The following is a 20,949-nucleotide window of genomic DNA, read 5'->3' as shown; positions in this document are numbered from 1 at the left end:
TTTTTATTTTTAGTGAGCAATTATACTGCATTTTGTGCGTAATAGCTATAAATCTTTGATGCAGGACTGGGACAGAGCAGAAGAACTGGGCTATAAACTATGAAGTTCAGTGCAGCCGGCCTCAGTCCCTTTGTGTCTTTCCTCTTTATTCCATTTTTGTTCTCCTTTTTTCTCCTTTTCTCTTTCTTGCTGATAAAATGTTTTTTTTTTTTTTTTTCCCCCCAGCTATTTTAGATCATTAGAGCGTTTTGATCATGTCATGAGCCTGCGGTTTTCAATCGCAAGTCAAGCGCTTAAGAGTCTTTCAAATTCAAAAACAGTTCATTAAATACCAAATGGAAAGTCAGGGATTACACAAACGCACAAATGAGCCGTTCCACATTTCGTACTGGTTTTTGCTTTCGAAAGTGCTTTTATATTCTTCTTTTCATCCACGTCGCACCCAACCCCCCCACCCCAAACGACCCAAATGTCCCAAATGTATTAAAAATTATTAATGTCATTACAGTTGTAATACCCTGCCAGTGCCCAAACAAGGTCCCACCCATCTGCCCACAATGCCCAGGATAATGGGAAAGAGCTGCTTCCAGACACATCTTACAAGCACACACAGATTTGAATGCTCAGCAAACAAAAAAAAAAACCTTTTGTCAATTTGTTGACAAGATTAATCTTGAACAGATCGTAGAAGACAGTTTACGCAAATGTCAATACGCTATAGTAGAACGCAAGGCGTAGTTGCGTCGTGTTATGAGTTGCGGTTTGATACATTTCCGAATGCAACAATGCAAAAAATCTAATTTGTGTAGCTAATGTGTTTACATTCTTGCTCACAGTATGTTTTGGGTCATACGTGTGGGAAAAAAACTTACTGTAGCTTAAAAATGAACAAAGTAATGGCAGAATCGCTTGCTCTGTTTTTTCCATTATAGCAGATTGGATTAAAGGAATGTTCTGGGTTAAATACAATTTAAGCTCTATTGACAGTGGCATCCTGTTGATTACCACAAGAAAAACAAATCAACTCTTCCCTCAGTTTATAAAAATATACAGAAATCATGTTTAAAGAAATACTCTTACAGTTGTAAATATGGGGAAAAGCATTGTAAATGGATAAATGTGAAAATATACACTATTTTTGAAAGTATTGCAACAAGACTTTTATTTGCCTATACATGTTAACATGAGACTAGGTCACTTAAATTGCTTAACCTTTTCTGTGTACAGTTATAATCAATCTTTCAACTCCTGTAATTACCATGTAAACCTATAAACCCTCTAACTTTTGAATGATATGAGCAAGGGTATTGAAATGAGGAATTGCGTTGGTAGTATAACCAGCAGTTCATCCACCTAGAACAGTAGTCCTACTACTAAAACAACGATATAGACAACTTTACAGTTCAAGTAACACACATAATTGTAAGGAAGAATTTATAAGTATGGATGGGAATTGTAAGGAATTTAATGATTCAAACGATTCCGGTTCCTTTTACGGTTTCATTAATTATTCTGTTAGTGCTTTTGAGGAATAAATAATTGGAAATAATAAATGCAATTAATACTGTATTTACAGCCTTTAGCATGTACAGTATGTTTTTGCTGTGTAGATTTAAAAGAACCTGATCCGGGTACTGACCTGATAATCTTCAATGGGCAACCAGTCTAGAACTACAGGGTGATGTGGCTGCTGGCAATGAATTTTTTAAAAGAACCGACTCATTAGAATCATTCGATCAGGAATCGGGATGCACTGGTTGCGCTGTATGTTTCGAACTATAGATTTAAAAGAACTGGCTCATCAGAGTCTTTCATTCGGGAATCAGACTGCCCTTTTCGCGTTGTTTCGCATTGCAGATTCAAAAGAACCGGCTCATGAGTCATTCGTTTGGGAACCGGACTACACTGTCGCGCTGTATGTTTCACGCTGTTGATTCAAATGAACCGGCTCATAAGAATCATTTGTTTGGTAATCAGGCTACACTGGTAACACTGTATTGTTTGTGTGGGACTGTCAGGGCCGTAGCTAGTGAAGTGAAAGGTGGTAACGATTCTAGGGTACAGGGGGGCCCCAAAACAAATTCTAAACTGTATTTTTTAATAGGAAAGGGGCCCTGAGCAATTAATAGTCAGGGGCCCAGAATACCTTGCTACAGCCCTGAGGACTGTACAGTATTTTTTGAGTGACTGGTGCTTCCACGAAAACAGGCTTGTTTGGTTTACGAGCTCTCAACTGCTCTCTAAATTATGCAAAGGATTTAGTAGATTTGGCCCCTGAGGGCTGATGGGATGTGTTTGGTAAAACTTTGTGTTTAAGTTTATTCTGGATGGGGGAGCATTGGTTTGAAGAACAGCTGTGTTCTCCGCTATTTTCAGTTCTTTCCTCCAAACCCCCTAATTTTCCAAAACACTGCCATTTTCGTTCTCTCTTGCACCTTTCCTTTCCTGTATCCTCGTTTTTCCTGCTCTCTGGATTCGGCTTGGTTTGTGCTCAGGCATCTCCTGTGGTCAAGACTAAATGAGCAGTTTGTGCATGGTAACAATACTCTCCTTTCGTCTTCTGGTCATTAACGATTCAATCCCTCCATCCTTCAGTGTCTCTCTTTCTCTCTCGTTCAGACTCAAAGGTAAGATTGGCCTCCCAGCTGTTCTGAAATCAGAACTCTAATAACTCTCCTGCATATGGCACACAGTCCCAGACCAGCCTGTCCGATCTGTTGATATCTGAACTCTCCAGCTGTCACTCACTCACACACTTCACTTCCTGTTTTTCATTTCATTTTTATATTAACTCCCTTTCAGTGCAAATGTCCTCAATGCATCTGTTCGCTAGGTGCATAATTAAAATGAACGTAATTAATCAATTGAAAATGCTGAGCATTTGTAAAGGAGTAGTGTCATTTTTACATCACTAGTGACATCAAACAATTGTACAAATAGAGGCACGTTCATGTGATTGGTATTTCGTAGACAGTGTAATGTTATAGTAATGATTACGTAATTTTGATTTCAAAAATGTAATCTGATTACAAAAATCAAATTTGTTTTTTAAATTTAATCAGATTAAAGCTAATTTTATGGATTACATGATTGCATATTATTACATTTCCTATCAGTCTTGACTTTCAAAGAAAAAAATCTAAGATTTTCAAAGAATGATTTCATGTGTACTAAAAGAGTCTTAATTGGTACTTATTACACTTAAAATTAGATTTTCATAAAAAATGCAATAAGTAATCCAAATGTAATCAGATTCAATTGCCTAAAAAGTGTAATCTAAAAGGTTACATTGCAGATCATAATTCTAGATATATACTGTAGGTATATTGTAAACAATACTTAAAATACTGATTACATTTCAGAAGTAATCTACCCAACACTGTTCGGAAATGATGACCTGCACGCAGATGAAGTGTTAAAATGGGTCAAGGGGACTTGGGGAAAAAATGCCACCGAACAGAGAAAAATCCCCCGAAATTAAAATGTGGGAGCAAGTAATTTGTGTTTTATTTGTAACTTGAGATGTTTAATATTCTATTGTAGGCCTAGTTATACATATTTGATTGCATAAAATGATATCTAATTATTCAGATTAAGAATTTCTTAATAGTATTTGACATGCAAGGATGACATACTGTATATTTCTATATGATAAGAAAAAAATACAAACAGGCGATTGGATCTTTAAACTAACAAAGGACTGCAGGTGCCATATTTATAATTCCGATTTATGTTCATGTGTATAAAAGTGTCCCGTCACATCCTTACCCCCTTTCTTCTATTGTTCAGAGAAACAGGAAGTCTTGCACCAAACTAACGCCATTGGTTGAGTCTACAATTGACATGTCAGACCATTCAAACAAGCTGAGCAGTTTTTTACACACTTGTTGAAGTCAACTTCTAATTGGCTTACTTCTATAAAGTTGTCTCTTTACCTTAAGCTAGTATAGGAGAAAGTATTTTAACACACCTAACCTGTAAGATCTCCCACCCTTATTCGCTCTTTCGCTCTCTCACTCTCTCTCTGCTGTGGTTGATGATCTGTGTGTGCCAAATCTTTGTTCTGTCTCTTGGTACTGACCAGGTGTCTGTTCAGATATCTCTTGCCCCATTAGTAATTTGCTTATTATAAAATGCAAAAAAACATGTGTTGTTGAATTATTGAGCTGTGTCGTTTTCTGCTGTCATGAATTAGCAATTCTGTTTTGTTTGATTGGATGTGGGATGTTTTTGAACACTGCTGTGTGAACTGTACCAGCAAACCAGCTGATTGACATTGAATACTTACCTATGTCAAGAATCTGTGTGTTGTGTTTGTATATTTACAGTAGGGGAATTTGTGAGTGATGTCCTCCTGGTACCAGAGAAGTGTAAATTCTACCATAAAGAGCGTATGGACATGTGCGTGAGTCACCAGCAGTGGCACAGTGTGGCCAAAGAGGTAAGAAAACCACTCATGTTGACTATTATAGTCAAACACACCATTTATTGCATGTTACCACAATGTCCTAAATGAAAATACTGTTTGATATAATCAAAGCCAATCAGAGCATATTGCATGTTGTTAAACTCACTGCCGAGTGTTGTTAAAATCAAAAGGTTTTGATGGAGCATTTGACTGATAGGAATGTGGTAGATTCCGCATGAGCAGAGTCTCACACACACACACTCACACTTTAAACCATCACATGAATGCTATTCTCCCCTTTTCTTTTCTCCCTTTGACTGTTTTTTTTTATGTAAATTTTATTATTAATGCCCCAAATTTCACTGCAGCTTTCACTGATTTTTTTTTTTTCTTCAAATCTCCTTTAACAACCACCCCTTTTTCCGCACATTTTGAGCCCCATTTTTCATTAGCACGATGCAAAAAAAAGATGGTCATTATGGGATTCTCATTACTGAAGTGTGGAAAAAAAATTATAATAAATTGTACAGTATACAATATATGCATAATAGTAGTACTCTCTCTTGGTAATGTCTTTCAACATTTTTGTACCCCCCCGTATTGATTAGGGGTAAAATATGACTGGGACATTTTCTTGACAGATTTTGTGAGAATCACCCACTTATATACCTCTTAGGACAAATCATGCGGCTTGTTTGAGGATAGGTGTGCAGGAACTTTTTTTTTTGCTAAGTGTTAAGCCTTACAATTTTAGTTGACCGACATTAAAACCGATGAAAACATCTCATAGACTTACATTGAAGGAGGAACCAAAGCCATATCTAGGACCCACAATATCATAAAGGGGTGGTCTCTTTGAGTTTAACCAGTTTGACCAGTCAGCAACCGCCCAGAATATTCTAGCAACTGCAAAGCAACACGCAAAATACACTCAGAACACCTTTGTAATAAAATAGAACCCTTACAATGATAACTTTTACACAGCCAAACACCACTGACATTTTCTCAAGAAAGTGTAAAAATCTAGTTTGAGCTTATTAGTGTATTGTGTTTTTAGCAACATGCTAACATCAAACTCCATAGAAATCAGCTGTCAATGAGTCTCTTGTGTGCTTCACGTGAGGAGTGCTATTTGTGTGATGCACATGAGTAACTGTTAAGAGAATTTCACCTATACTGATAGTTTAAAATAAGTCATTTATGAGGCTTCATGTCAGTTAGCATGCTACCTCAAATGGTAGGCAGTGAGGCAGCTCACAAGGTTTTAGAATAGAGCTTGTATCTTATGTGCTGATATTTATGAAGTTATGTTGAATATCTTTAGGCTGTTCTTACACAGCAGACTGCCCTTCAAATCGTGTTTCCTCTAATTGAATCAGATTTTATGATATTCTCTCTCTCTCTCTCTCTCTCTCTCTCTCTCTCTCTCTCAAGGCCTGCTCTAAAGGGAACATGATGTTGCACAGCTATGGTATGTTGCTGCCCTGTGGCATCGATAAGTTCCATGGCACTGAGTATGTCTGCTGCCCATCTACCCACCCTGAGGAACCCGTGCCCCCTGCATCACCCTCTAAAGAGGTAGATGTTGAAGATGAAGACGAGGATGAGGAGGTAGACGAGCCTGTCGTTGATGAAGATGAAGATGATAATGATGAAGCAGTAGAAGAGAGGTAATGACGTGGAAGAAATCCACTTAAAACTCCAGAAATCTGCTGCTTTTAGGGGTATGTCTGTAATCTGTGCAGTAGTGTGGTTGTCTTCTGTATGGACTATGATTGCTTTCAATACTTTATTCTCATATTTATACATGATTACAATTGAAAATTTGTGAACTTTATTTGCAAATGTCTAACGTATACATATGGTGTCAATTTAAAACACCTTTGTTCACGAGCCACAATAAAAGTGTGAAAACTGCAGTTCTAATCTGAGTTAATATAGTAATATATAATAATGTGATTTAATTAATAAATCCAGCATTATCTGCCGGGGTTCCTACAGTAATGGAAAACCTGGAAATATCAGGGAATTTAAAACGTTTAATTTCCAGGCCGGGAAAAATGATTGAAATGAATAAAATTTGTATATTTTTATATTTATGTGCCTTTCTAAAAATTTTAATCGGCTTATAATTGCTCTCTATGAGTGCAGTCTTTATAAAATATAGAAATCCTTATACAGTGATCACGAGTGACTGGAAAATACAAGGGAAAGGCATGGAAAAATCACGGAAATTCATTGGTCAAAACGTGTGATTGGCATATTTTGAAACGCTTATCACAGATGTCACTGGCTTCAGCTGACAGCAATTGGCTGCTGCCCAGTGTTTTCCCCCTCTCATTTGCATAATGTTCAGAATTTCTCAACTTTTTGACAGATGAGAACACAATCCATCACAAAACAAAATTGCACAAGTTTCCCAAACTCTTCTCCTAGATGGCATTGTTCAGAAAACACGCCCAAACTCGTGCCATTGGCTGTTCAGAATGCTCAAACCAACAGTGCAATGTTTTGATAGCGTCATAGCGATTGGCTACTGGCTGACATTTTTTTCACCTTTCATTTGCATAAAATGGGGCATTTCTCATTTTTAGGCTCTCACCGCTTTTTCCACTTTGCTGTCTATTTCACAATCCTTCACGCGAGCCATAGGATGAACTGAAAATGTCCGCTCGGCTCCGCTCACTTCATTCCATTGGAAACGTACTGTTACTGTGACTGAGCAGTTGTACCAGTTTGTGATGTAATAGCGGAAAATCGTGTGTATGAAATGTGTGCATCACTTCCACTGTATGTGTGTTTGTGTGAGATAAATTAGGTTGACCATCTGGATAAGTTGGAGTGCCATGCCTTTGACCGCTTGACAGCTGCTCCGCTCACTTCTGTAAATCATAAACCCTCCAACCTGTTGTCCTCCCCTCCCTCTGTTTCCTGTGATCCTCTTTCCTCTCGCATCCACAGTGCTCTTGTAGGTTATTTCTGTTTGTCTCTCCCACTCTGTCATTTCCCCTTTTTGTCATGCTAATTTGTCTTTTCTTATCCAGATTCTTAAGTAAATGCAGTTAAGGCATGTTTGAATCCGGTTCATGATATATTTCACAGTCCCTCTCTCCCCTTATCTCCCTAGTATTTCCTTTGCTCTCATTGCTGTTTTTTGTCATGTGCTTTGTTGGCATGGCAAATAATTGTAAATTTGTATTGCCAAACCATTGCAGCTTAGCTGTATTTGAAAGAAAATGGTGCAAAACAACACTCAAATGGCCCAGGACAATATACAGACTAACTGAAAAAAGAAAGATATATTGGGTGACATTAACATGAAAACGTTAAGATAATGCGTGAAATATAAAATAAGAGCAATAGCAAATCTCTCATGCTCCCTCATATTGTTCACTCAGAATTGTATCCATCCTCTTTATTTTTTTAGCAGTCCTGCTGCCAATGAGCCGGCCACTCCGGAGGAGATGGCTGAAGAAGAGGAGGAGGATGATGGAGATGAGGAGGACTATCACTATGTGTATGAAGATGAAGATGAAGACAAAGACAGTGAGGAGAAGGATGTGAAGAAGAAAGAAAAGTCATCTGTCCCTGAGAGCCAGGATGAGGAGAAAACTCTGCAGGAGGTGGAAGGTCAGTATAATGCACTTTCCTTTTTTATTTCCTTACTGTCACAGTACGTCCAATTACAGCAGGTCATTTGATGCGTATCTCTGCCACTGTTCACCGCAGAGGTTTGTTTATTTACTTGTTTCACCGTGCTGTTTCTGAATAGAAGTATTTCTTTTATTGTTTTGTATTCTTTTAAATCTTATAGATCGCAATACTAGGGTTCTGGAAGTAAAAATCACATTTTGTTTCTCCATGGAGTAACTAAAGTTTTAGTGGTAACATATACCCTGTCAAGACTGACCTGTGGAAGCCTTTAAATCAGTGAGATTTCAACTTCAGTTTTACTACAACATGTTCATTCATTGATTTCCCAGTGAAGAACTATGCTACCCATAATCTAAAAGAGAGATCCACCAATCAGAGGAGCCGCTGTTACAATGGAAACAGAAATTGTGGCAAAGCGTCCATTCCAGTAATGCTTTGCGAATTATGTAATTAAGTCAGCCTACCTTTACTTTAAAACTACAGTTTAGTCCTTAAATCTGATTGGACGAGAGGCATTCAAGAGTGCTGACGTACAGTTCAACAGCATTTGGACATTTCAATATTTGTATCACACTGTGGGGATTTTGATTTGTCTTTATTTTGATTTAGTTTACTGATTGGTTCAGTGACCATTTCTGGAGATTGAATATTTATGCCAGTATGTGGCAACAAATGACCATATTTTATGTTATGAGTGAGTCATTTAGTCATTGACTCAACTGACACGTTAAAAGCACCAAGTCGTTCACGACCTAAACAATGGAAGTTAATGTGAACCATTTTTATATTTAAAAGATTAGATCAAAAACACCTGTTTGTTTACGAATGAAACACCACTAGTGTGAGAGCAGTGCCAAGAGTGAAGTCATGCTTGACGCTTCGGCTTCTTTTGGGACTAATACGCTGGTGGAAAAGAAATGCATGAACTATCTGGCCAACTTTTGCCTGAAACATAAGTCAATCAATATTATTTACCTGTTTGTTGAATTGTTGTATATAAGCAGTATAACACTCGCAATAGTGATATTCAGGTTTGGTTCATGGCTTAGATTTCTTCATTGAAGAATTTCTTTTAAATCCCTAAAGAAAATGAATGGGAAAAATACTTCCGGAGCCAAGAGCGCTGAAAAATTGAGCGGTCAGTGTTAAGCTGTATGTACCCTTTTCATATTACTGGGTTTGGAACGTGGAAGTAAACTATTGAAGGGTAAACTTTTATAGCGGTGAATGGGACACCACAGCAAATGTTATTTTTGCTTACACATTTCTCCAACAGCAAAAGTAAAAATCCACTATTACGTTTCCATGACTCCCCACCCCCCCATAAAAAAAAATATTGTGCTGGATATGCTGCAGCTGTATTAAAAACCTCATCTCAGCTGTGGTAACTTGTATTTTTAAACTAGTTCCAGGGTAATATAATATAAATTATTATGTTATAAATTTACACTAAATAATTAAAAATGTGAAATTATAAAAAAAAGTTTGCTAGATTTACGCTGCTTAAGGCGGAAACGCTTCATCACAGTTTGTGAAAAGGGTCCATAGAATCCTGTGATGTATAACAGCTCCAGATACCAAAAGAAGCTTGAGCATTAGTGATTTCTGCCCCCGGTGGCTGGAGGCTCTAACTTCGCCTCCCCTTCTGTGTTAGCGGTGTGTTCTCTGGAGGCGGAGACCGGCCCCTGCCGTGCCTCTATGCCTCGTTGGCACTTCGACATCCAGCAGAGGAAGTGTGTGCGCTTCATCTACGGAGGCTGTGCTGGCAACCGCAACAATTTCGACTCAGAGGAGTACTGCATGGCTGTGTGCAGACGTCTGAGTAAGTCTCAAGGAGTCCGCCCCCCTTTTGCCATCCTCTGCTCCTCCCCTTTTCTGCCTCTCACAGTGATAATGCTATGCTAACCTTCCTATATGGGAAATTCAAGAATACAAGAAATTAATTCATAGATCAAAGTTTCGCAATTTATAGTTAACAGAATTATTTTAAAGCTGCGTGTTGTTTTTTCTCCGTGTTCTAAACTCCCTCTAAAATTAATATTTAATGGAATCTATTTATTATATTACATGTTGCATTCTCCATATTTTAAACTGAAGCTTAAAAATTTCACAATGAATATTTAACAGAATGAATTTGAAGCTGTGCATTTTCTGTGTTCTAAACTCGCGCTAAAAGTTTCACGATTGACGTTTAACAGGATTTCATAAAACATTTGTGTCTTTTGTTATATTTCTGTGTTCGCTGTTTTATTTAAGCAATAAATCACTCAAGGCTGTTCATTACAGTGATTTTTAACATGGTGAGGTTTATTGCTGCTTTTGCAGTGTCCCATGACTGTCTTTTTATCCGTCAATGTTCAAGATCCATTTAGGAGTGGAAGCTGTTATGCCATGTTCTTTGGGTAACATGAAACTATGGGTTTAATATCATTGGTTTTTCCATATTATCATCTTAACCTTCATGATTTGAGCTTTCTCTTATTCTGTTATCAGTACAGATGCTAAAAACAGTTTGTTCGTTCTTGTCAACATGCATATCTGATGTCACCTTTTGAGCACAGCCTTATGGGTGATCAAATCGGTTTTGTATTCTGTGTTCTAAGGAAACCTGATTTGAGCTCATATCTTGATCATGGCTTGCAGAGTGGTGCAGTAAATCTTAAGATAAATGCTAAGGAGCAGTTGTGTCAGAAGTGAGCTATTCCGAGGGCAGGATGAAAGGAATGAGAGATGAAGGACTGTCTGATTCTCTCACAATCAGGGGAAATTATAAAGCATCTTCTATAGTGTTTTTTGTGCACCGTGGGAAGTTTATTCTTCGCTTTGGTCTGATTTTAGTCGTTCTTTTGTCTGCTGCTCCTCTTTGCTCCCTTGGATATGTCTGTCTTTTCTGTCTGTCTTTGAATGTGCTTAATTTTTTTTTTCTTTTTTTTTTTTTTGTCTATTGCTCTGCTCCAAAACCTAGTGAGCTGCCTAGCTATCTACAGTCTACATAGGCAACATCCTAACCAAAATGCAACCTCATAAGTTTGAAATGCTCTACATAGATAGGAAATCTGTTTTACAGTAGTTATAAATGTTATTGTCACTTACATTGATACAGTTAGCTCTCTTCACGTGAAACGCGTGAGAGACTTGACTTTCATGAGTTTGTTTTCAGCTGGATCAAAAAGAGTTTGATATTGTGCCCAGATGTCTAAAAATGTTACCTTGCTAGGCAGCTCACTATGTTTTGAAAAGAGCTTAGGTGTACTTCACCTGTTTATAAATGCTCACTCTCTTTTATCCCCTCAGCTGTGCCTCCCACCCCTCAACCCACAGATGATGTGGACGTTTACTTCGAGACCCCAGCTGACGATAAAGAGCACAGCCGCTTCCAGAAGGCCAAGGAACAACTTGAGATCAGACACCGCAACCGCATGGAGAGGGTGAGATAGATACATTTGACATTTTTACTGATTAACATTTTCTATTTGGCTTGTTGGAATGTACAATTTGCTACATTTAAAGAGAGAGTTCATCCAACAATATGCAGCAAAGATACAAATATTCCAAATACGGTGCAGATTGGATGTCAGTAGCATCAAATGTCATTGGTTCTTGTGTGTTTTCTAATCATATTTGTACATCAGTGATGAGTGGTTTTGCAACTTGCCTACAGCCTTGAGGACTGCATGGACATGCAATAACTGTTACTCTTGTTTGTTTTGCTCTCTCCAGGTGAGGAAAGAGTGGGAGGAGGCAGAGAGCCAGGCCAGGAACCTGCCCAAAGCCGAGAGACAGACACTGATCCAGGTAAACCGCACACCCACACCTGGATTTCAGTGCCAGAGGATACTTCATGCGGGATGTGACAAATGTGTTTTATTGTCTCGGCAGCACTTCCAGGCAATGGTGGAGTCCCTGGAGGAGGAGGCAGCCAGCGAGAAACAGCAGCTGGTGGAGACCCACCTCGCCAGGGTGGAGGCCATGCTGAACGATCGCCGCCGTCTTGCCCTGGAGAACTACTTGGCCGCCCTGCAGGCTGACCCACCAAGGGTGAGACAACACCAAGGATCTAAGAGGCCCTGTTTACAGCTGTTATTAACATTTCAACATGTTATTAATGTTTCGAGTGATCTGATCAAAGGCGACCGTGCTAAATATTGATGTAAACAGGGTTCTGAACACATTCAGATGTAGTCAGAAATGCTTGTGACCACATCGCAATTGTAGTGTAAAAACTTGAGAAAACGTTCACACAAAAACACATTCTCATATTTCATCAGTGCATTTTTTAACTGTTGGTCATTGTAAACATGTGCATGTCTTTGACCGTTGCGATGCGACTGCTTTTTCTTTTTTTCTCCCCTTTTCTCCCCAATTTGGAATGCCCAATTCCCAATGCGCTCTAAGTCCTCGTGGTGGCGTAGTGACTCGCCTCAATCCGGGTGGTGGAGGACGAATCTTAGTTGCCTCCGTGTCTGAGACCGTCAACCCACGCATCTTATCATGTGGCATGTTGAGCGTGTTAACGCAGAGACGTAGCGCGTGTGGAGGCCCACGCTATTCTCCGTGGCATCCAAGCACAACTCACCACGCACCACACCGAGAGCGAACCACACATTATAGCGACCACGAGGAGGTTACCCCATGTGACTCTACCCTCCCTAGCAACTGGGCCAATTTGGTTGCTTAGGAGACCTGGCTGGAGTCACTCAGCACGCCCTGGATTCGAACTCGCAGCTCCAGGGGTGGTAGTCAGCGTCAATACTCGCTGAGCTACCCAGGCCCCCGCGACTGCTTTTGCCTCTCTTTGCCTCTCAAACTGTTTTTTTCCGCCATGATGAGCTCAGTGTTTGACATTGTGTCAAGTGTCGAGACCCCTGCGTCCATTTCATTCTGCTGCATGTTAGCATTCTGCATTCTTCATTCGAGCTCCTTTTTGAATGCAAGAACATGTTCCATCTGAACAGCCCCTCATGCATCCTGATATTTCCTGGACAACATAAAAAGACTTGCCTATCAATCGTCCACTGCACTAAAAAAAAGGAATTTTCAACTTTGCCGGTTACGCTCAGCGATTGAAAAATATGGAGAAGCACATACATGCAGAAGACTTCACAGGACTTCTCTAGTTTGTCTACTCAACTGAAATGAGCATTCCACTTGTCACATTTGCTTTTAGATTACATTTTAGAAGAGTACTGGGAAGCAACAGTGTGCTGCCTTGTAGTGCTTTTTTGAATTTCATTACGGTTTATCAACATGCAGAAACAGTCACAAACATCAGAGACCCTCCTTTGTCGAAATCCGATCACGAGGTCTCAGGAAACACTTTTGACGTGACATGCAGGTTATTAACAGATGTTAAACAAAAATTCTCGATTGACCACTCTGTATCGAATCACCCGAGACAGATAATACCAGTTGTAAGCAGGGCCAATGTTTAATTGAGGCAGTTGCTAGCTTTCTCATATCCCTCCCTGTATCAACGCCTTTATAAATGGTCATAGATCATGCGCGATCAGGTGAAATTGTTTGCTCTATGACTGAGTAAAGAAATTTGAAAGATAATTGGTTGTTCTCCTTTCATAATGAACTGATTACACTTCTAATACCTCAGTCTCTGATGGCTGATAGTTGTCTTCCCTCGCTGCGGTGTGATTTAATGGTCAGGGATTAACTGTCCTCTATCAATCTGCCGAAAGCTCATAACATGGAGGGCTGGTTCAGTTATTCAAGATATTAATTTGAATTGGGCACCTATGTAATGTCTAATCTGCTCAGATGACTTCCATGAAGAGAGCTGAAGCATTTTTTTGCATCTCTGCTAATCCTCTTGTTATTTTTCTGCCCTGCGGATCTTGCACCTCTTTGATCCTCGTGCTGATTCACGGATTAGCCGACTCATAGGGAGATGTCCACCTGACTCACTCTGCCTTTTTATTTTCCCTCCTTTGTGGTCAATTTATCTCCTCGCTCTCTCTCTCTCTGCAGCCCCACCGTATCCTGCAGTCTCTGAAGAGGTATGTGCGTGCCGAGAATAAGGATCGTCAGCACACCATCCGACACTATCAGCACGTCCTGGCTGTGGACCCCGAAAAGGCCGCCCAGATGAAGTCCCAAGTCAGTACCCACCCCATTTACCTCTCCTTCTTTCCGCCTTCTGCTAAATCCAACTCTTCCTTCCCCCTTTTTTCACCTTACACACTTTGTCTGCCCATTTACAATGGTATTATACAGATGTTTGGTAGATATCATAAAAAAAAAAAAAGAAGAAAGGACAGTGCTAGACATATATTGTTGAGATTGTAATTTCAGTGTCACCAACAGAATTGCAAAAAAATAATTGCCATCTGCCATTGGTCGCCTAACTTATAGTCCCGCCCCAAAATCATGCTATTGGTTGAGCCAGTGCTGTGGAGTTGGGCTGGTCGGGTTGCTCAAACAAAGAATATTTTGATAGCTCCACAGAGACTTAATATCTCCATGTAATATGCTGGGAAAAGAGATCATATTTTAACACCAAAAAAATTACACAATTCACCTTTAATACACATTCCTGGTTTTATTGTGCACAATTCATTGGTACACATTATTTCAGCAACAAAAACAATTCTCTTCGTCTATCATCAAAATGAAATCCTTTGCCTCTAAAACGACTTTCCTTTTGACTGACGTCACCTGAAGACTGTTAAAAGTAATATTAAAGAAATAGTTCATCCAAAAAGAAGAATTCTCATTACTTTCTCAGCCTCAGATGACTCGTATTACTTTCTTTCTTCTGCAGAACACAAAGATATTTTGAAGGATGTGAGGTGATTTATTTTGTCCATACAATGGAAGTCAATAGGGTCCAAAATTTTCAAGCTCAAAAAAGGACATAAAGGCAGCATAAAAGCAATCCATACAACTCGAGTGGTGTCATCTCATTACGATCACTTTGGGTGAGAAATGGACAAAAATTTTCTTAAGTTTTTATTCACTATAAATCTTGACATCTGCATTCTCATTGGCATGTTCATGAGAGAAGCTAGTTCACACTCTTCCTCGCGCTTGACGCATGCAAAGAGCACTGTACACGAACCAGACAAAAACCTATATTTTGGTCATTTTCTCACCCAAACGATCATATCCCTTCAGAAGAGTGGATTAAACCTCTTGATTCGTATGGATTACTTTTATGCTGCCTTTACGTCCTTTTTGGAGCTTGAAAGTTATCGTCCCCATTGATTTGCATTGTACGGACAAAAACAACTCATGCATCCTTAAAAATATCTTTGTTTGTGTTCCGCAGAAGAAAGAAAGTCATACGAGTTTGAGATGGCATAAGGGTAAGTAAATGATGAGAGTTTCCATTTTTGGATGGACTATCCCTTTAACCAAAAGCCAAATGGCTATTTAGGCATTCTTTTATGAGAGACTCGCATTCAGTTCTGGCTCCATTTTGGTCTGGAATGCCCACTTTTCACAATCCTATCAATTCCTCATGTCAAAAAATATAATTTTTGTTTTTAAACAATGGTAGAATGGGAGAAGTTGAGTAGTTGAGAGGATTGCTGGAATGAAGTATGATTCTCGACTCGAGACTTGATTATCTTGTTCAAACACTCCATTGGAGATAATCACTGCACTGCTCTTGTGTAACATTAAACTTGATACTGTTGGGATTGGATCGGCAGGAACTGAGCCTGAGCCAATGGTGCGGCTCTATAATTTGCATTCCTGACTGACTGTGGTCAACACTGACATTTGTCATGGGAGACAGGAGCTGGCACTGACTCAGAGGTGTATGCAGATCTGAGAATCATGGGAACCATAACACAGATTTGCAACAGTTTGTATCTTGTGATTTTGTTTACTGCATAATAGCAGTTCCTGTTTATTTCATATCTGATTAGGAGCCAAACTTCCACATCTCTAGTTTTGTGTCTACCCGGCTTTAATTGACTTTTAATGGGTTTGACTTTAATGATGCAAGTTTACCCAAAATTAAATAATCTGTCAACATTTACTCACCCTTGTGTGTTTCCAAACTTGTACAGCTTGCTTTCTTTCATGGAACACTAATGGAGACATATGTCCTCATGCATTAAAGTAATCCCAGGGCTATGTAGCCCCCAAAAGGACAAAGACTCATGCGTTCCAAAGTCAATAGATTTGTGTGGTATAATAGTTTCATTTGTGTGCATGCATACTGAAACACAAGTGTTGAATGGCTTCAATCTATGGCTTTTTGGAGCATGACTACCTACAGTATGCATTCATTGTGTGGAAAAGAGCAGTGTCAACATTCGGCTGAAGTTTGTTTTAAAATCAAATGGGTTTGGAATGACATGAGGGCGAGGAAATGAATGAATTTAAAAAATTTTGTGAACCATTCCTTTAAGAACTAAAGTTTTAATTTGGGTTTATAAAAGCACTTGGTGTTGGAGCAAAAAATAGCAGTTACCCTGGTGACTTGTGGTGTTGTGCTTAAAATAACTGTGCGTTGAGAAATGACGGACCAATCTATTTTGGTAACTCCTCTTGATTCAGTTGAGAGTCCAGGTATGACTGGCAGGCAAACATAAACTTCCATTCTTCCTAAACTAATAGCATGAACGCTTAATACAGTTTCCAAGGTCCAGATGTGCACTTAGAGGGAAATTTTTGGAACATTTATACTCTGTTTTTATCTCCAGTTTTGCTAGGCCTTTCATTGCCATCTGTTGCTGGTTTTTGAGTGTTGCACACAAATGTTGCGACAACAAAGAAAAAGCGTGGTTGCTCACACACTTTTTTTTTTTTACACGCCACAATATATGCCATTTTCCATCCTTGCCATTTACACAATAAGCTCTTGAGCTTTTCTGCATTTACGTTAATCCATCCAAGACTACGTGCCCTTTAACGCAACCCAAGTCTAGTTTCATCCTTAAGAACCATTTTATAAATGTCTGTTGTGCAAGTCGCGCTGTTTTTAAAAGTGCCTGTCTGGTTTCCTAGGTGATGACCCACCTGCGGGTGATTGAGGAACGGATGAACCAGAGCCTGTCTCTGCTCTACAAGGTGCCTTACGTTGCAGAGGAGATCCAGGATGAGATCGGTGAGTGCAGAGATCTGGATCAGAGTGGAGCACATGGCTAATGTGTGGTCAGAGTTAGGATAATGGTGGAATAGATTGCGTTTCTAATGATCTGAATGCAAAATTAACACTCGTCAAGTGCCAAATGCAAGTCAGTTGGCTTTGGTGGGTAAATAAAACATTGTTACGCTATTAGGAATGTTGCTTTTTCTTTATTAGGTTGAAGTCAAATTGTAAGCGTGATAATCTGATAGGAGGGATCCAGATGAAACCATCTACTAAAGAAAACATTGGTCACATCTTGCCATTATTATAAAAACTTCACCCCAGTGGTAAATTTACCATCAGAAGTTTATCTGAGGCCTGGTTTATTTAATTTTTCTCCAGAACTCCATGTGGCAACACATATGTGGAATATTCCTTGTAATAAGCATAATATTAAACACAATTATGAGGAAGAAAATCACTTTGTCTTTTGATGTTTTTCTGAGAGGTGCATTTTCACTAAGACATGTAGACGCGAGACACAATGACTGTGTGGTTTGTCGCAAATTCCTTGCACTTTGATAAAAATTCTTACTACACGACTCTCTGGAATACTGGATTCTCATTGGTCAGTCATGCTATAAATCATGCATGTGAGATTTTGGTGGTTAGATTACCGTCTGAGTAAAAATCGCGGTTAACCGTTTTTTCCGATTATTTTCAAAAAAGATTTTTACGCATCAGCACTGAGGCAAAAAAGGCATATCACAATTGAATGTGTAAATGGGCTTGTTTATTAGGGATATACTGTATGGACTCTAAGCGCAGCCGTGCGAAAGGAAAACTGCTAAATATACAATAAATAAATAAATGGTATATAATAAGAGACTCAACACCACTCATCTGCATCCCAGGTGCAAAATGCGCTTGAAAATAACTGGAGTGCTTCAGAACTGCATAACTGTAAGATTATTGTGGGTGCAAAACATATAGCTTACGGCATACAACAGTTTTTTCTTCTGCAACAGTTTATTAATGCGATCCATTGTCTGTCAGACACCCCACTATAAAGAATCGGCAATAGACTCCATAAAAATACTGTCTTTTAATCTGTTCACAAAATCTCACAAATAAACCTGTGGACTGTGCATAAAAATGGGAACATTGCTTAAAGCAGGCTATTTAAAGTCCAATAATGACTAAAATTTACATTTACACCGATCAGCCACAACATTAAAACCACCTGCCTAATATTGTGTAGGTCCCCCTCGTGTCGCCAAAACAGCGCCAACCTGCATCTCAGAATAGCATTCTGAGATGATATTCTTCTCAGCACAATTGTACAGAGCGGTTATCTGAGTTACCGTAGTCTTTGTCAGTTCGAACCAGTCTGGCCATTCTCTGTTGACCTCTCTCATCAACGAGGTGATCCGTCCGCAGAACTGCCGCTCACTGGATGTTTTTTGTTTTTGGCTCCATTCTGAGTAAATTCTAGAGACTGTTGTGTGTGAAAATCCCAGGAGATCAGCAGTTACAGAAATAATCAAACCAGCCCATCTGGCACCAACAATCATGCCACGGTCCAAATCGCCGAGATCACGTTTTCCCCATTCTGATGGTTGATGTGAACATTAACTGAAGCTCCTGACCCGTGCACACGATTGGCTGATTAGATAATTGCATGGATGATTGTTGGTGCCAGACGGGCTGGTCTGAGTATTTCTGTAACGCTATTCTTAGATGCGGGTTGGCACTGTTTTGGCGGCACGAGGGGGACCTACACAATATTAGGCAGGTGGTTTTAATGTTGTGGCTGATTGGTGTATTGTTGAATGTGGTGAATTTGTACTCAAGCAATGCTTTAAATAATGAGGATTATTTAAGACCCAGTAGTATATGTAATTGTACCGTGCGCTGTCAGCACGTTTAAACATTACAAAAAGTTTCATCTTTCAGTTAATTTACTGTATTTAGCAAGTAGTCTTGTAATAAGCGGGATAATGAGAAGACAGATGGTCATTTCGCAAAATAAACACCAAAAGGACTAAAAACAAATGTGGAATTCAGCTGTTTCTGGAGACTCCATGGTCTTTTCTTCTCACATAACTACATAATTTCAGTACAAATCAATATTTCATATCCATTTGTTTACTTAGTTGGTAGGTAGCTGTGTAATAAGCAGAATAATCTACAGTCATCCAGCCATTTTCGCAAAATAAACTCCTTCAGGGTGATAAAAGACCCCTCCGCTCTGCATTGTTGTTGGCATAGCGAGTTCAATTCAAATTCCAACTCGAGCACTGAAGGGGAACCAATTCCTAAATTCTGTATTTTGCCCAGTCCTTGTACTAACAGCAGCTGTTTCCCACTTTTGCTAGGTAGCAACTCAGGAGAAGGCACCAGCATCAATTTTTTATTCATGTTTTGTCCTTTTGGTCTCATTACCAAACCTCCACACACAACAGTCTGTCTGCCACGGATGCACTGTAAGAGATGCAACGAATATGAGCTGCTTGCTAAAGGCATTTTCTGAGAAGATGAACAGCAATGAGAAACGCATTAGACTGTAACCAGCAAATTATACAGGATCGATAACAGTGCAGGCTAGATTGCATTCATACCAGTTGTGAACCGGACTGGAGATCCCCTGAATTTGACAGGCTGACTCGGGTGTTGTGTTGTTGTTTTGTGCACAACAGTCCAGAAAAAAGCTTGAATTGAACTCAAACAGACTCTGGGTTTCACTGAAAGCACCCTTACTTTAAAGTGAATAACAATATCCAAAGAGTTTCAGTTCAGTTTGTGTTTTTAAAGTCCCCTGAACAACTGCAAAGTCTCACTGCATCTCTTACCAGATGCAAGATAATTACACCTGTATGAAACAGCTTAGTTTCTTTGATTAGCGCTCTCTCTCTCTCTCTCTCTCTCTCTCTCTCTCTCTCTCTCTCTCTCTACACACACACACACACACAAGTGTAATTGAAATTCTTTTTATCTCTCAGCTTGAAAACATCTCAGTGCAATCAAAGTAAATTGGGCTTCTCTGAAGCATTTGTTGTGCCTTACTCTTTGTTTCAGGTGGAAACAGTCAAGCTGTTCTCAGAGATGCCCCTCTGCACTAATGTGTTTTTATTTCCTTTTATCTTTTCCATTCATTTTATGAAAGGAGCTGTAGAATCATGTAGTGTAGATGAGACTAGTGTGTGGGGGTTGACAGAACTGGGTCAAAACGCCTGAAGATTCCCACTATTGTGCTGAGATAGTTTAATTTTTAAGACTAACTCTGTGCAGATTGTTTTTGGGTGTTTAGAGAGAGAATCGGCCATTTCGGCTTTATGAATGCATGGAAGCACTGCAGTAGGGAATGCCGTAATGGATAATTCATCTTATTTATGACCGTTTTGTGCCTCGTTTAATGGTTTTAGGAAGAGAACCCTTCCTCCATCTCTTCCCTCCTGTGATTTGCCACTTTTAACCATGCCCCTCTTTTTCTCTCTGTTGCACCCAATTTAGATGAGCTTCTCCAGGATCAAAAGGCAAATATGGATCAGTTGCTGTCCTCCATCTCAGAATCTCAGCCTGATGTCACCGTGTCCTCTGAGGAGAGCGTGGAGGTGCCTGCCTTTGAAGGAAAGCCCTTCCGCCCCTTCCAGGTCAACTCTCTGGGCTCACACCCTGAACCCGAGGGTAGGTTACTTGTCTGAATTTTTATACAGGCAAATCTGTTGCCCCATAGTTGTAGGGTTGTCACGATACCATGAAATTTCACAAGTTTCAATGCCATTTTCGATACTGTTAGGGCGAAAACTAATACGCTTTTAAACACACTTCTTAATTTAAAAGGAAAATGTTA

At 39.5% G+C, this 20,949-nt stretch overlaps 1 protein-coding gene across 5 annotated transcripts in view; it reads left to right on the top strand.

Moving 5' to 3' along the window:
* aplp2 (amyloid beta (A4) precursor-like protein 2) overlaps positions 1 to 20,949 on the top strand; it is a 98,631-nt gene that overhangs the window by 57,742 nt on the left and 19,940 nt on the right. For 4 of the 5 annotated variants that reach the window (XM_051656289.1, XM_051656287.1, XM_051656290.1 and 1 more), the window contains exons 4-13: positions 4,329 to 4,441; positions 5,843 to 6,078; positions 7,836 to 8,038; positions 9,717 to 9,884; positions 11,357 to 11,490; positions 11,783 to 11,857; positions 11,942 to 12,100; positions 14,042 to 14,170; positions 17,033 to 17,132; positions 20,610 to 20,783. In XM_051656289.1, the coding sequence (XP_051512249.1) occupies positions 4,329 to 4,441; positions 5,843 to 6,078; positions 7,836 to 8,038; positions 9,717 to 9,884; positions 11,357 to 11,490; positions 11,783 to 11,857; positions 11,942 to 12,100; positions 14,042 to 14,170; positions 17,033 to 17,132; positions 20,610 to 20,783 (1,491 nt within the window). The remainder of the gene's footprint in view (positions 1 to 4,328; positions 4,442 to 5,842; positions 6,079 to 7,835; positions 8,039 to 9,716; positions 9,885 to 11,356; positions 11,491 to 11,782; positions 11,858 to 11,941; positions 12,101 to 14,041; positions 14,171 to 17,032; positions 17,133 to 20,609; positions 20,784 to 20,949) is intronic. The other variant, XM_051656292.1, reaches the window with a different exon arrangement.

Source organism: Myxocyprinus asiaticus, chromosome 26 (assembly GCF_019703515.2).
Source record: "Myxocyprinus asiaticus isolate MX2 ecotype Aquarium Trade chromosome 26, UBuf_Myxa_2, whole genome shotgun sequence".
Classification (NCBI taxonomy): Eukaryota; Metazoa; Chordata; class Actinopteri; order Cypriniformes; family Catostomidae; genus Myxocyprinus; species Myxocyprinus asiaticus.
Note: the sequence above shows the minus strand (reverse complement) of the source record. Positions and strands in the feature narration are given on the sequence as shown.